The 15126-nt window shown below is 39.9% G+C and overlaps 1 protein-coding gene across 1 annotated transcript in view; it reads right to left on the bottom strand.

Moving 5' to 3' along the window:
- FREM2 (FRAS1 related extracellular matrix 2) overlaps positions 1-15126 on the bottom strand; it is a 137907-nt gene that overhangs the window by 15905 nt on the left and 106876 nt on the right. Inside the window, exons 13-16 of the mRNA XM_059819912.1 lie at positions 14547-14705; positions 11250-11553; positions 8432-8563; positions 7478-7809 (exon numbers count right to left, since the gene is read on the bottom strand). Of these exons, the coding sequence (XP_059675895.1) occupies positions 7478-7809; positions 8432-8563; positions 11250-11553; positions 14547-14705 (927 nt within the window). The remainder of the gene's footprint in view (positions 1-7477; positions 7810-8431; positions 8564-11249; positions 11554-14546; positions 14706-15126) is intronic.

Raw genomic sequence — 15126 nt, 5'->3', positions numbered from 1 at the left:
AGAAGCATAAATAATGCTTAATGATAATGTAGAGGAGGACTGGAATATCACACAGGGAGAATTTAATGACCTTGAGGACTAGAATAATAGAAGTGAGATGAAATTTTATAGCATAAAGCATAAGGTAATAGAAACTAATAACAGGGATTTCTGGTAGAAATGAAAGACATTGGTTAGAAACAATAGAGGGGAAAAAAGTTTTTGGTATGTGAGTTGATCACGTCATAACTATGACCTTCCTACCCTCTGCATGTGATATGTTCCTAAGATAAACTGAGGAATGGGGTGGAAATTAGAAGCATGCATGCCATTATACAGAGCACTAGTGAGAGCTTATGTGGAACAGCTTTGATCATCCATGCTTGACAAAGTCTAATTTGCATTGTAGTCTGTAGAAAAAGAAATCAACATAATCACAGGAATGGCAAAACTATCTGATGAGAAGAGACTAAAATAGCCGGGTTGTTTAGCCTAGTACAACAAAGGCTGAGAGGGAGTAAGAATGCTGCCTATACACATGTCAAGAGATGAACAGCGAGAAGAAGGGCTACTGATGATGAAAGATGGTGCTGACATGGGAACAAACAGGCATAAGATGGCCATGACAAATACAGCCTAGAAATCAGAAGAATTTCTAACCCTCATTGTGGTTACATTAAACAAGAATAGTGAGGCCATGAAATGACATTAGTTTTTAGATTAACTTTACTAGTGTTAGAACCACATTATATAGTGAGTTAAGGCAGTGGCCTGCACAGAGTGATCCACAAAACCCCTTCTAGTTCAGTATCTTATGCCACCTCAGCTAAAAAAACCCCCTTTTTTCAAAGCTTTTCTTGATTTTCAAGTTCAAGATAGCATCGGCTCTTCATGTACACTGTACACAAAGTAATCCATTAATGGGGTTTGTAAACCACATTTTAGGGTTTTCTTGCCTTCATTCAATGGGACCACAGTGTTGGTGAGCTTGACTCATTTCTACTGGTGAAAATCTAGCAGCAGGACCCCTTCGGGGGATGAAACACTACTCCTTTGCCATATACTACCACTGCTCTGTGGGAAAATCTGAAGCCATAGCATTAAAGAGTTGTCTCCATTTCTAGGACCCTAGAATTTAGAAGGTTCTTCTCTTTTAGCAAAACCCATAAGAGATTTCTGGGCAGTAGGGTTGCTTGCCCCAGCCTGGTAATTTATTCATGTACTTATGAATATCTATGTGCTTCCACCAGTATACATGCCCTTATGTGTGATTCATGGCATGTAGGGAGAGGAAGGAGTTCTTGCTAAATCAGGTGATGGAGATTTATGCATACAAACCCTTCTTCAGCCACTCATGGACTTGCAGGTTTGGAGGAAAACCTACAATACTGATAGCCAGAGAGTTACTGAACAAATAGTTCTTTTTCTACTAACAGTAAATTAAAACTTACAAGGCCCTCTCATTTCTTGCTGAAAAGGAAAATGCCATGAGGGCAAAACTACTCTTCAGTAAGCAGAACAGAAAAACCTCAAGACACTCTATATGAGAGGATCTTTTTGATATGATAAAAATGAAAAAAAAAAAAGGAAATTAACTGCAGAGGAAAACTGTGTCTGAGTAAGTGAGCAGAACCCCCTAACAAATGAATTGATGGAATGTGTAACACAGATGGAGGAGTCTTACTTCTCTAGCCTTCTTAATAATGCCGTTTAGGCAGACATGAGAAAACATTCTTTCCATTGAGTTATCTTTATTTCCCAGCATTGCCTGCAAAGCCTATTGAAAGTAGCCAGCTGTTCATATTTTATCTGAATGTGACACTGATGAAACCAAAACGGTAACTTAGAGCTGTGTAAGTGTAGGATCAGCTTAACCGCTGTGGAGAGACGGAACAGGTGCATTATGTGTCTATGCATCCTATACACACGAGATTTTAGCAGTTGTAATGAACAACTTATATTCATTAAAATGAGTTTTATACAAGAATAAGTGTAGGATCACACACAAGGTGTGACTTTTAGCCTTGTGATACCAGGAGAGAAATACAGCCACACCTGAGCTGAACTGGGGAAATTGTGTCTAATATTCTGTGGCAATGCCAGGTCTGGAGAATCTGAGAAGATGGAAGACAGAAATTGTTTCAAGCAGGGAACAGACTCTTACAGTTAGCATCTGAAAAAATGTAGATCACATATCATTCAAACAGTGCATCTCAAAATTCATTGGAGGGGGGGAAGAACATGATTTATACTGGACATTGATACAAGAAGTAGAGGTTCATACATTTTCTTTGCAAGATAAATTATCAGAGAGCATAAGGTCTATTTTTGAACACTGACAATTCCCATTTAGAGACTTAGGAAATATTAATGGGAGTTTCTATAGGTGTTCTTCTTTTGTTCCCCTTTCTGATGCAAACTGTCAAACTTCATTACGTAAAAAAACCCCATAATTAGTTTGAGAATCTGTCATGTAACAAGTGAGAATATTGAAAAAAAATATATTTTCAGTTAAGGCTTTGGGATATGGACTCTATTCTACTTTTATACTGTATTTTATTTATCTGGCTTACATTTCAAGAAGGCAGAACTTTGCAATGTGTTTGTGTGCACTGTTAGCACTGATAAAATCAGAATTAGAAATTAGAAATACCACAGGTTCATGTTTTTTATTGCATCTCCCAATGAAACAAAACTTCATGAAAACTATATTTTTATTCTCTCAATGACCCCAAGCCTCATTTTCTATTGCATTTACTTGCTATGTCTGTGAATTTGAGTCACACAAGCTTAACAATGTTATCAATTAACTGTTTACACAATAACAGTATGGTAAAACTAAGATTTGGCCCCAAGAAGGCATGCAGTCGGGTAGGTCACAGGTGAAATGCAAAGCAGGTTTGTTTAAAGAAGTCTGAATGGAGAGGAGAATGCAATAGAGCCTTGAAATGCCAGCTCCTTGAAATATTTAACCTCTGACTTTGTTACACAGCTGGTGCATTAACTTTATAGCAGAGTTTTTTCTTCACAGGGCTTACTAAATGCACGTGTTTGCAGCTGGAGAAAAAAAGGTTTGACAGTTAGTGAGTTTCCATGTCAAGGGAATACAAGTTGCAGGGTTTTCTTAAACTTGACTGTGGTGGCTGAACTGAACATAAAAATCTGAAAATAGACATTTCTGTCTATTTTCACTTTAAAGCATCCAGTAAGAATTTCAGAAAAGGTGACTTTCCCCCTTAAAGTATGATTTTGGTAAAACTAGAACTAGTAAAACTGGAAATACACTGTTTCTGTGTAGTAAAAAACCTCTGCAAGCTGCCTTGTATAAGCTGCAGCAATACATTAGTGATTTTAAAACCTGTTTTCAGATGGGATTTCCGAACACCTCAGTGCTGTAACATGTGTAGCATAAATGTGAACTGAACGTATTGGAAGAGAGACATTCTCAATTTTGGCCAAAAGTACATGTTTTTGTCAGAGAACAAACCAAACTGTTCAGCTGTACTCAATTACAGTAGCTTCAAAGTATCTGTCCGTACGTTCAAGTATTTTAATATATGTTCTTCACCTTCTTGTTTCTGTCAAAGACTTGCTTAAGTAGTTGTTGTTAATAAAATTTGTTTGAATGGTAATTTCCTTGCCTCCCTATGCCTAGTCTGGCAACGGACTGGACCTACAGAAAGCCACATCCATACTTGTCCAGAACCACACAGAAGCCTTCAGATGCCAAACTGTCTGGCTACAGCAAACAGTTGTAACAGCAGGAAATGAGATCAAATGATACTTCACACTCCATCAAATAAGTCTAGGCCAACACTTCAGTATATACTTTATTAAAGGATAGTCACTTGCTTGGTTTTCACGGTTTCATTTTTTAACTTCCTTTCAAGAATATCTGTCATTGTTCTAGCACCTGCGTCTTGAGAATGTGAGATGTCTGTAGTACTTGACTCTCACAATGTCCCCATGAAGTAAAGTCCAATCTTTATTAATTACCTCAAAATGCAGGAAGACAGCCCTCAGCTGGGTGAGTTCCACATTTTTAAGACCTATACATCTCCAAAGACAGACATTGAATTTTAGACTGTGACTGCAGGTTGTCCAAAAGACAACTGTTGCTGCTAATCATCAAAGCTGACCTTAACTTTAACCAAACAGAGCTATAATCCAAATGAATTATCTCAATTTAAAGAGGATCAGGCTTTATTTTTAAACATAAGTTTCTTAAGCTGCATATCTAAATCCATAATTAGATACATAAATGACTGAATTTTCAGATGTGGTGAATATGGGCAGACCCCAGGAACAAAGGGACAAGCTGTATACTGAAAGGAGTGCTGCATCTAACTCACGCAGGGTTTGCTCATGCACGGAGTAATTGAGAAAGAGAATGGGTCACAAGCAAAAGGCCTCAAAGGGAAAAAAAAAAAAGAAAACTAAGACCTTCTCTGTATGTATTATGACAGTTCATGAGTTCATGGGAACTAGCTAAGACAGCTGCAGCCTGCAGCAAACACTAGGAGCACTGCCAGAAGAACTACACCAGCTGCAAGTCTCCCATCTCACTGCTTGCTGACTGAAGCTCATCTTCTTCCCCTACCATAGCAGGAGCTCCCAAAAAGTGAAGGTCCACCTCACACAAGACATTGCCAGTTGCTTTTGTGAAATCTCTCTGTCTGAATCAACAGTGCTATCTTTGTTTGACCATACAGGTACTGAAGAGCTAGAATCAAGAAACAGAATTTTGAGCTTGAAGATTTAACCAAGATATCTGGTAAATTCAAGCTATTAAATTTGCAGTGGTACCAGGATGTGGTAAGAGTCTTTTTGTTATTTATCTGTTCTGTCTGTATAATAGAACTTAAGCTTCCTTTGTGTGCTAAAAAACATGATGAAAACCATAGCTGCCTGCTTTCCTCTCACAGGGGAGGATTATTAATTGCTCACTGAAGGAGAAAAAAACAACAATGGTGACAACCACAGAGATAGGGCACTGACTGCCTCCCCTCTCAGCTGGAGGGGGTCATGTGAAGATAAAGACCAAACTTGGAGAAGAATTAAATGGAGGTGGGGGAAACAGGGAGGGCAGTGAAGCGCATACTGGTTGTGGGGCAATGCTTCACTGCTAGAAGTAATTCAGCTTGATATTTCACTTAACACACTGTAACCTTTTAGCCACAACCTACAAGGCACTAAAGTATGACTTCAGCTGCAGTTTCATGGCTCTCATAGCTCATGTTCATCCCTCTCTGCTTTGAAATGAGGGGTCTTACCTAAAGTACATAATGCTTCCAGAGCTTAAAGCAAGTACAGCTTTCTTCCTTGGCCACATTACCGTTTATGCATGTCCTCCACAATGGAATATACAGGTTCTTTTTGTTTACTAAAAATAGGAATGCTGCTTATTTTCTCCTCTGTTTATATCCATATGGACATACATAGGTTTTATTTAGACATACATTTGTCTAAGCCAGCTATTCAGCCTTTTCTCTAAAGGACACAAAAGTATTAAAAAAGGAAAGGATTCAAACCAGGTCTTCATCTTCACTGTGGGGGAAGTGGCTTGCATAGGTCACAGGATCGGAGGGCACTTGCTTGGCAGCTGTGTGTGCTTGTGTGCTTATTATTGCGTTGTGTGGGAAATAATATACGGTTGCATATTGCAAGGGCATAAGGAGATAGTCAAAGGAATGATAAATTGAAGAAATGAAATCATTCTAAGAACAGTGAAGACTGCTGTCATTTTTATCTTGTGGGTAAGGTTTACATCCCACACTTGCATGCCTTCCTCTTCCCTCTGACAGGTTCCTGGTTCCAGTGGAATGCACCTGTAGGAGGATCTGCTTGTAGCAGAGTGGCAAGCCCAAGCAGATGCAGCGACTTCCAACATCAAGGCAGAGACCTTGAACTGGTCTCTGTAACAGACAAGAAACCAGGACAGATGATAGAGCACTGAGATGACATATCCATCAAGGTCTTTGTATCTAAGAGGGGCAGAAGCTCCATTTTGTTCTGGTCTTATACTTTACAGAGTGTATAATCTCTAGTTAAAAGGGCAGAATGTTAGGAAGTTAAACAAGGGCTAAAGACAGCCTGGCACAATTTCTTGTCCAGCAAACTGGCTGTATCATCACCGATGGACACCCACAGAGTAAGATGAACTTTAGGCATGTAAGTATTAAAAAAAAAAAAGAAATATCAGCTTCTCTGATTAGCTAGCTACATGTCCATTGGCACCCATGCTTTTAGTAGTAAAATAGCTTTGTTGTTGCACATGCCCATAGGTTTCTTTGGGCAATGACACACTTTTTTCTCATCTGTTAAGGCCTCATGCCATTTTGGACTGTCAAAGTAAGAATTTGTGCATATAAGTCTACTGAGATCTGATAAGCAGATGGGTCCCTGGCAAAATCAACACCTGTTAAAAAGCAGAGCAATTATGGCCATTTCACACAGTGGCCTCATCCTTTCCACACTGTCTCAACAGGTAAGGCTAGTGAGCCAAGGAAGTGAGTTACCTTTACCACACAGCTATCATGCTATGGATGGACTTCTCTGAAATGAAGTACTGCATTTCCAGTCCTTCTTTCAGCCTACAGGATTATTCCCCAAAGGGACTTTTCTGCATCATAAAGGATTGATCTTCATAGCTACAGCTTTGTACTCCAAAGCCTGAGTGGGATCAGACAGGCTTATGCAGTAATTATAGAAGGAAGACCTAGTGTTTAACTTCACCGTCATTGCACCAGAAGAAATGCTGCACACTTTTGCTTCCACATTATTACAGATTTCCAGAAATAATTTTCCAAAGGACACCTGAAGATCTCTCCAACCTCTTTGTTTTAACCCCCCAACCACTTTCACAGCTCTGTTCTTCAGCCATCCCATACTGGCAGCTTCTCTTTGCTTCCTGACCAAGGAATTTTCTGCTGGGTAATGTGAGACCACTGTGCTGTTTGCACTGGCAGGTCTTGTTACACAGTGAGCAAGAGATCAGCAGAGCCAAGCAGCTGGTAGGACAGTGCAGATCATTGTTATCAGCAGGAAGGCTCTTCACAATTTTTTTAAACTCTATTTTAAGATACAACACGATTAATACTAAAGAGTCCAGTACTATCAATGTGCTAAAAGGAATCCTTTAGAAGGCTTTCATTCTAAGAAAAGACTAAGGTGGCTCACTATTCAGTAAAAGTGTGATTGGTTTGTCCTAAAATACTTCAAAACTGTATGGGGAGAAAATCGTAGCAATTTTAATTCTAACTAAATTATTCCCTTAATTTCAACTGGATAAGGATTTCACATACAGCCTTATAGTACTTAATGGACATTGATAGCTTTAAGAAATAAGCTGGCCTTAGGGGAAGCCTATTTTTTGTCAAGAAAAACAACACTTTTCAATTAATTTAATTCTAAACCCACTTATTTCTAGCATAGATGCATTATAAGGGAAATCATTCATTTTAAGAACACAGTACAAAATCAAGTTACAATTTCATACCTGTCCATCCGTCCCAATGGTGCCTCCACAATCTGTGAGGAGCTCAGACATGTCATAATAGCTAACAAACTCCCATAGACAGGCTTCCAGATTCAGATTGCGGTAGAAGCGTAAGGTATTGAAGCCTCTAATTGTTGGGCTGTATTGATAGGCAATGGTCTCTCCAATCACATCTGGATTTTTGGTAGCATCAGTCAAGAAACCATGGTGGGTCTTAACTTCTGTGTAATCCAACAGGTTGGAGCATTTATGGTTTCCAACTCTAGTTCCATCAGGGCTAAGTGTCAGCTCAAAGTTGGAGAGCTCTCTTGTAGAAATAACAGGCAGCATGCCTAAAAAACATTAATTTCTGTCACTATCACAAAATTTCAGTGGTCAGAGTTGCTTAATTTAGCCTAAGTTTGTTAAACACTACGCATATTATTCAGTGCTTCTGTATTTTGTACTTATAGTAATTAACATACTTTAGAATTCAAAGAAAGTTGATATGCTAAGTGTGTATGAGACTGTTATCCACTATAATTATGCCTTTATACTAAGAAATGCCAAATAAAATATTTCTAAATCTCCAACACATTTTTCAATCAGGATTTTGTGTGAATTTTTCTGAAGCAGATAGTAATTAAATGTCTTTATATTTTTTTTAATAAATAGTTGGTATGTCTCTATGGGCTTCAAAGGAGTTTTACAAAGTATAAGTCTAGCCCAATTTATGTAAACTATGCAATTAATGTGGAAACACTTAATCTTTGCACCAAAGAGTATGTATCAATACAGTATCTTATGCACCTTGTTGCAAACTGCACTTGTACATTCATCACATTTTTCACTGGTCTCACGTGTTAAAAGATTGTATTATGATTTTGGATATTTAAAATAACATGACCAATAAAATAGCTCAAATAACAGCTTGCTGTATGAGTTCTCTCAACTTCACAGCTGATTTTATCATACCATCAATATGTGGCATGGTGACTGTCAATTTGATGAGATTGGCATAATCAGGATCTTCTGGGCCAGTATAGCGCAATTTAGCAGAGAATGGTTCTGCTCCAACTACTCCTGACATACGAGGTTGACAAAGACCTAATGGAAAAAAGAGAAAGCAACTTTACTTTATGTCCAGAGTAAATAATCTATACTTTCGCTTGCATTATTTTTAGATGCATTTTTTTCCACTATGTAAGTTTCCAAAACAGGGAGAATTTTCTGGAATAACAGGTAAATGCTTTGGGCAGCATTTACCAGAGGTTTGAACAGGAATTTATGCAAAAGAGAATTCAAACAGAAATCACTACTTTATCAACTGGATCACATTTTCAAAACCAGGTGATCATACTGCACCTGTACATTTTCAGTTGCATGCGTCAACTATACTTGCAGAGTTAAGTGTGAAGTGCCATACTTTCTTATTGAGGTCCTCAGAGGTATATGCTTTAATTCCTCCCACTCCTTTAAATACATACATAGCTTTATAGAGGATACCTGATCAGTGTTCAGTTGGTTTTGGCCCTGGATTGGGGTGTGGACTTATATATATGCCTTTACAGGACTCTACAAGCCTCCTGTTCCATTAGTCACCAAAATGTAATTAGAATAATTGTGTCATAAACTAATTTTAGTTGGAAAGGATATCTAGAAATATCGTGCTCAAAGCAGAGCCAGCTTCAAAGTTAGATCAGGTTGCTTGGGGCCTTGTTCAGCTGAGTTTTTAATTTCTCCAGGGATGGAGAATCTGTAACTTCTTTTGGCAACCCATTCCAGGGTTCGTTCAATCTGTTCAAGTATTAGTCCTGGTTTGTAAGATCAGAAGATTAGGTTTGTAATCATATAATTTGCGATACATGCAACTTCCAGTTGCATGGTTCAATGCAGAAGTGTCTGCATTCTGGCCACAAGAATCACAGCACATTGTCGTCTGATGGTCAAAGGATCAGAAGGCCCTCTAAGAAAGAAACCAGCAGAAGTAGAAAATCAGAACAGTTCCCTTTGCCCATGTTCTGCTCTTTGCTCATTTCTGAGGGATTACAAGAAAAGATGAGGCAGGGCTCTCCTCTTGGAGAACTTATTGGTTCTGGTGGACCTCATTTGGCTCAATGGCTCCAAGGTGGAAACTTCTGGCGTGAAGAAACAAAATTTCTCTTCTGCACACCTAATAGTTTTGTGGTATTTTTTTCTCAAATGCAAGTAAGATGTGCTAAAGAGGCTAAATACCATTCTTTGCACAATCTGACTTACTTTTGAAAATTTGGTCTATGCACTGGAGATCAAGCATCCTCAAAGTTGAAAATATTCAGGATTTTGTCAGGTTACTTTGATCATTGCATTTCTTTCAAAATAGCATCTAACAATTCCCTTTATGTTGTACATGATCTTCAGTATTGTTGACTTCCACAACACAAGTTAGCTCATGTACTGGGAGTAATATATGCATGACAATTCAGTCCTGAGCCTGAGCTAATTAGCCCTGCTAATTTGTCAAGTGTAATACAAATAATGCATTATAACACTAGCATAGCCAGTCTGTTTCACATAACCAAACTAGCTCCCCCAGCACAAAGTTGTCTGCCTTTAACAAGCACTACAGTGCACCTTGTAGACAATACCCTTAGACATAGTCCTCTTTAGGGTGTAGGATTCCTGATAGCACAAACAAAGGTGACTTGAGCCTACAGTCAAAATGTGGAATAAAGGACAGGGGTAAATAGAAATTCCATTCATTAAGCTCCTTAAAGCCCTAACTTAGTAGAAAATAAAATGTTTTAACCAAAATATTTAGTTGGAAAGGCCAAGGAAATTAAAATGATATTGCAAATGAGCAATTATGTAATTATTATCTACCGTAAAATCTCACCAAAACCAGAAGAGTTAACGTAGCTACAAAAGCAGCAGAGATGACACAAAGAATGCAAAATGGCTGCAGAACGGTAATAAAATACAATGTGTTGTAATCTACCTTGATTGCTGATAATTACTCATTCTCCATATTATACAATAAATAGAAGAATCTGTGATTTCTACAACAAAATAGCATATGCTATGAGACTGTACTTGTGTGCATGTCAGTTCTCCACCTCTGCTTCATAACGTTATCCAGGACGGGTTTCATGAACAGAATTGGCTGGGTAAAGGAGGTAGACTACAGTAACTCTTCTGGCTGAGAAAATGCAGCATCAGTTCAGTATTGATTAACTATCAGAGACTCAGAGAAAGACAAATAAAGTATCAGAGAAAGAAGAAGGATGAGTATTATGAATATCTCAACCACAAAAAAATTTTGTCTATGCCCTGTTATGGGACACCAGCTGCTTTAGTCCTTAGTCAAGGAAGAAACTGATTCTCAGGTGTCCAGTGAGGCCTGAATGCCAAATGAAGCTTTTCTTCTTGGCTAGGCATTCATAGCAGCACTCCCATGTGGATTCTCCAATATCTAAGAGGAGCTGAGATTGTCCTGCAACATTACTACATATGAATTCAAAAGCCAACAGAAATCAGGTTTAACTAATTCCAATGCACAGTATATACTGTTCTCCTGAACACAGAAGTTTGCTATGTGGATAACTTTTTAAAGATCTGGAGAACTAGCAAAGATGAAAACATTTTTCATTACAAAATTCTCTTCTGTGTTAAGAACAGAGTTTCTGCACCACCTCTATGAACAACAGAAGAAAAGCTGAGACTGTAATGTTAAAACAATTGATCATGTCATCAGATCTTGTTAAGATGGAATTTGGGATCCAAAAGAGGTTTGCAATAGGTGATGACATCTTACCTTCTGATGTGCTTATAGTTACAATAGGGCTCATAAGCTCAAGACCTTCATTCCCATCTGAATTCACAGCACGAGCTGCACACTGGACACGAGAACCGCCTTGAAAGTAAATGGAGTCAAGCGTAATCATCTTAGAGGAAGTGAAGAAGGTATCAAAATCAACCTCCTTCATGGGGCTAGTCACACCATCAGGACCAGTGGGTGCACTCACAAGCCACCGGTATCGTGTCAGAGTATTATTGATGTTCTCACTGGCACATATTGAACCAGTCTTGTCAAAGTCTTCATATTTAGGATTGCAAGCCTGCAGAACAAGGCAGATGTGTTAACAATTTATTTGCTTCGTGGCAAAGGAATTTTAATTTATCAAGAGTCACAAAACTCAACAACATGGACTGACAACCCCAGTAAATCTCTTAAGAAATTACCTTATTTTGACACTGATGCTTTTACCATTGCTATGGTAGATTTAAAAGGCAGGTCTAATTATGCTTGCTGAAATAAAAAATATTATTTTATATTATGGTTTATGGGTGAAAACCTAACACAGTCATGAAGGCACAAACTACTCTTCCACATGCTACTTTAACTTGAATTTCACCCTTTGATCTAACTCTGCAAGAATATATTTCAAGATTTCTTTTGATTTTGTATTTAGGAGAACCATTCAAGACACAATCTATTCCTGTGTATAACGAATGGTGTGAGAAATAAACTGAAGATGCAGATGGACCAAAACCTTCCTCAATGCATATGAATATTCATGCAAACCTTTCAGTTGCAAAATTACATTGAAAGAAGCCTGTAGTACTTCAATAAACAGGACTCATTTTTCAGTCTGTGACACCCATTGAAAGCAATGGCTCATCTGTTGTCTCCAGTGATTTTAGCTCTGCAAATTAAGGTGAGACAATGCAGGAAATAGTAAGGTCATGCAATCATAAATATTATGTGAGTATCAAACTGTTCTTAGTAATAAACATGTGAAACATCTTTCTATGCTTTTTGTCCTTCTGAAAATTGATTTGCTATATAGACAAATGAGATTAGCTCTTAGGACACTTCTAGCTTGAACTCATGTGTGACTCACAACAGTATTACATAATCATAGAATGGTTTGGGTTGGAAGGAACATTTAAAGGTCATCTCAAACCCCCCTGCAATGAGCTGGGACATCTGGTTGCTCTGAGCCCCGTCCGGTCTGACCTTGAATGTTTCCAGGGATGAGGCATCTACCACCTCTCTGGCAACCTGGCCCAGTGTTTCACCAGCCTCACTGTAAAAAATTTCTTCCTTATATCTATACTGTTATATCTACTATCTACACTATCTATATCTATACTATACTATTCCTTATCCTTATATCTCTACCTTCTTTTAGTTTAAAACCATTACCCCTTGTCCTATCGCAACAGGCCCTGCTAAAAAGTTTGTCCCCATCTTTCTTATAAGCCCCCTTTAAGTATTGAAAGGCTGCAATAAGGTCGCCCCAGAGACCTTCTCTTCTCCAGGCTGAACAACTCCAACTCTCTCAGCCTTTTTTCATAGGAGATGTGTTCCAGCCCTCTGATCATTTTTATGGCCCTCCTCTGGACCCACTCCAACAGGTCTGTGTCTTTCCAGTACTGAGGGCTCCAGAGCTGGACACAGTACTCCAGGTGGGGTCTCACCAGAGCAGAGCAGAGGGACAGAACCTCCCTTGACCTCCTGGTCATACTTCTTTTGATGCAGCCCAGGATACGGTTGGCCTTCTGGGCTGCAAGCGCATGTTGCCAGATCATGTCCAGCTTTTCATCCACCAGTACCCCCAGGTCCTTCTCTGCAGGGCTGCTCTCAATCCCTTCATCCCCCAGCCTGTACTGATACCAGGGGTTGCCCTGACCCAGGGGCAGGACCTTGCACTTGGCCTTGTTGAACCTCATGAGGTTCACATGGGCCCACTTCTCAGGCTTGTCCAGGTCCCTCTGATGGCATCCCGTCCCTCAGGTGTGTCAACCACACCACTCAGCCTGGTGTCATCTGCAGACTTGCTGAGGGTGCACTTGACCCCACTGCTTATGTCATTGATGAAGATATTAAACAGTACTGGTCCCAATACGGACCCCTGAGGGACACCACTTGTCACCAATCTCCATCTGAACATTGAGCCATTGACCGCTACCCTCTGTCTGTGACCATCCAACCAATTCCTCATCCACCGAACAGTCCACCCATCAAATCCACATCTCTCCAACTTAGAGAGAAGGATGTTGTGGGGGACCATGTCAAAGGCCTTACAGAAGTCCAGATAGACGACATCTGTAGCTCTTCCCTTGTCCACTGATGCAGTCACTCCATCGTAGAAGGCCACTGGGTTGGTCAGGCAAGACTTGCCCTTTGTCAAGCCATGCTGGCTGTCTCAAATCACCTCCCTGTCCTCCCTGTGCCTTAACATAGCTAAGAGGAGGATCTGTTCCGTGATCTTCCCAGGCACAGAAGTGAGGTTGAAAGGTTGGTAGTTGCCAGGGTCCTCCTTTCTATCCTTTTTAAAAATGGGTGCAATGTTTCCCTTTTTCCAGTCACCAGGGGCTTGACCTGACTGCCATGACTTTTCAAATATCGTGGAGAGTGGTTTGGCAACTACATCAGCCAATTCCCTCAGGACTCTGGGATGCATCCTGTCAGGTCCCATAGACTTATGCATGTTCAGGTTCCTCAGGTGGTCACGAACCTGATCTTTTCTTACAGTGGGAGGGACTTTGCTCCCTCAGTCCCCGTCTTGCCATCCATCCACTTGAGAGGTGTGGGAAGAGAGGTTGCCAGTGAAGACTGAGGCAAAAAAGTTATTGAGTACCTCAGCCTTCTCCTCGTCTGTTGTTACCAGTTTGCCAGTCGTGTTCATCAGGGGGGTACACTTTCTTTGGCCTTCCTTTTCTGGCTGACATACCTGTAGAAGCCCTTCGTATTATTCTTTGCGTCCCTTGCCAAGTTCAGCTCCAGCCATGCCTTGGCATTCCTGACCCCATCCCTACACAACTGGGCAGTGTCCCTATATTCTTCCCAGGATACCTGTCCCTGCTTCCACTGCCTGTGCATTTCCTTCTTGCCCTTTAGTTTGACCAGCAGGTCTTGAGTCATCCATGCCAGTGTCTTGCTTTCCTTTCCTGATTTCTTACACCTGGGGATCGATAGCTCTTGCGCTTTATGGAATATGATTCAATAATCAGTATGGATTGACACTAAGTGCCTAAAATTCAATTGCTTCTTTGAACAGCATTCTTATACTGATTTTGTTCCATCTTTTCACAAGATACTCACTGTGATACAGATGACAGGATAGCCAGCTATGGGACTGGTTCTGTCTTTGGCTCTAGAAGTATCATCATATATCAAAAGGGATGCAACTTGAGGCACGGAGGGAAAGGTGACATCTGCCATGCTGTTCATTTCCTCAATGTAAACAATGGCCTTGGCTGTCTGACAATGAAAAGGCACAAAACTTCTCTGTGAACATTTAAATAAACAAGGGCATGCAAGCTGGACATTGCTCAGAATATGTCTAGCCTTTGAAATATTGTCCCAAAATAAGTTCTGAAACCTCAACTGGCTGAGCTATTGAGAAAGGGTTGAGGCACTGGAAAGTATATTGCAGACTAAAAAAGCAAGAGCTAAAATGAATTTTTCCTTTTCAGAACACTGAAGATACGAGGCCTTTTAACTTCTTGTTTCCCAGCTTTCTTGAATCACTTCAGTGTTCTGGTAAACACCTAATGTGCACTGTATGCTTTAACGCCTGGTGGAAATAGGGTGTTTGTCATCAGCAAAGGCTGTCTCTGCTCTCTGGCTACCTGGAGTCAGACTATATATGGTGTGATACTGATGAAGGGGTCAATGAGTT

The sequence above is a fragment of the Gavia stellata genome, chromosome 1 (assembly GCF_030936135.1).
Source record: "Gavia stellata isolate bGavSte3 chromosome 1, bGavSte3.hap2, whole genome shotgun sequence".
Taxonomy (NCBI): domain Eukaryota; kingdom Metazoa; phylum Chordata; class Aves; order Gaviiformes; family Gaviidae; genus Gavia; species Gavia stellata.
The sequence above is the reverse complement of the archived record's forward strand: the minus strand, read 5'-3'. Positions and strand labels throughout refer to the sequence as shown.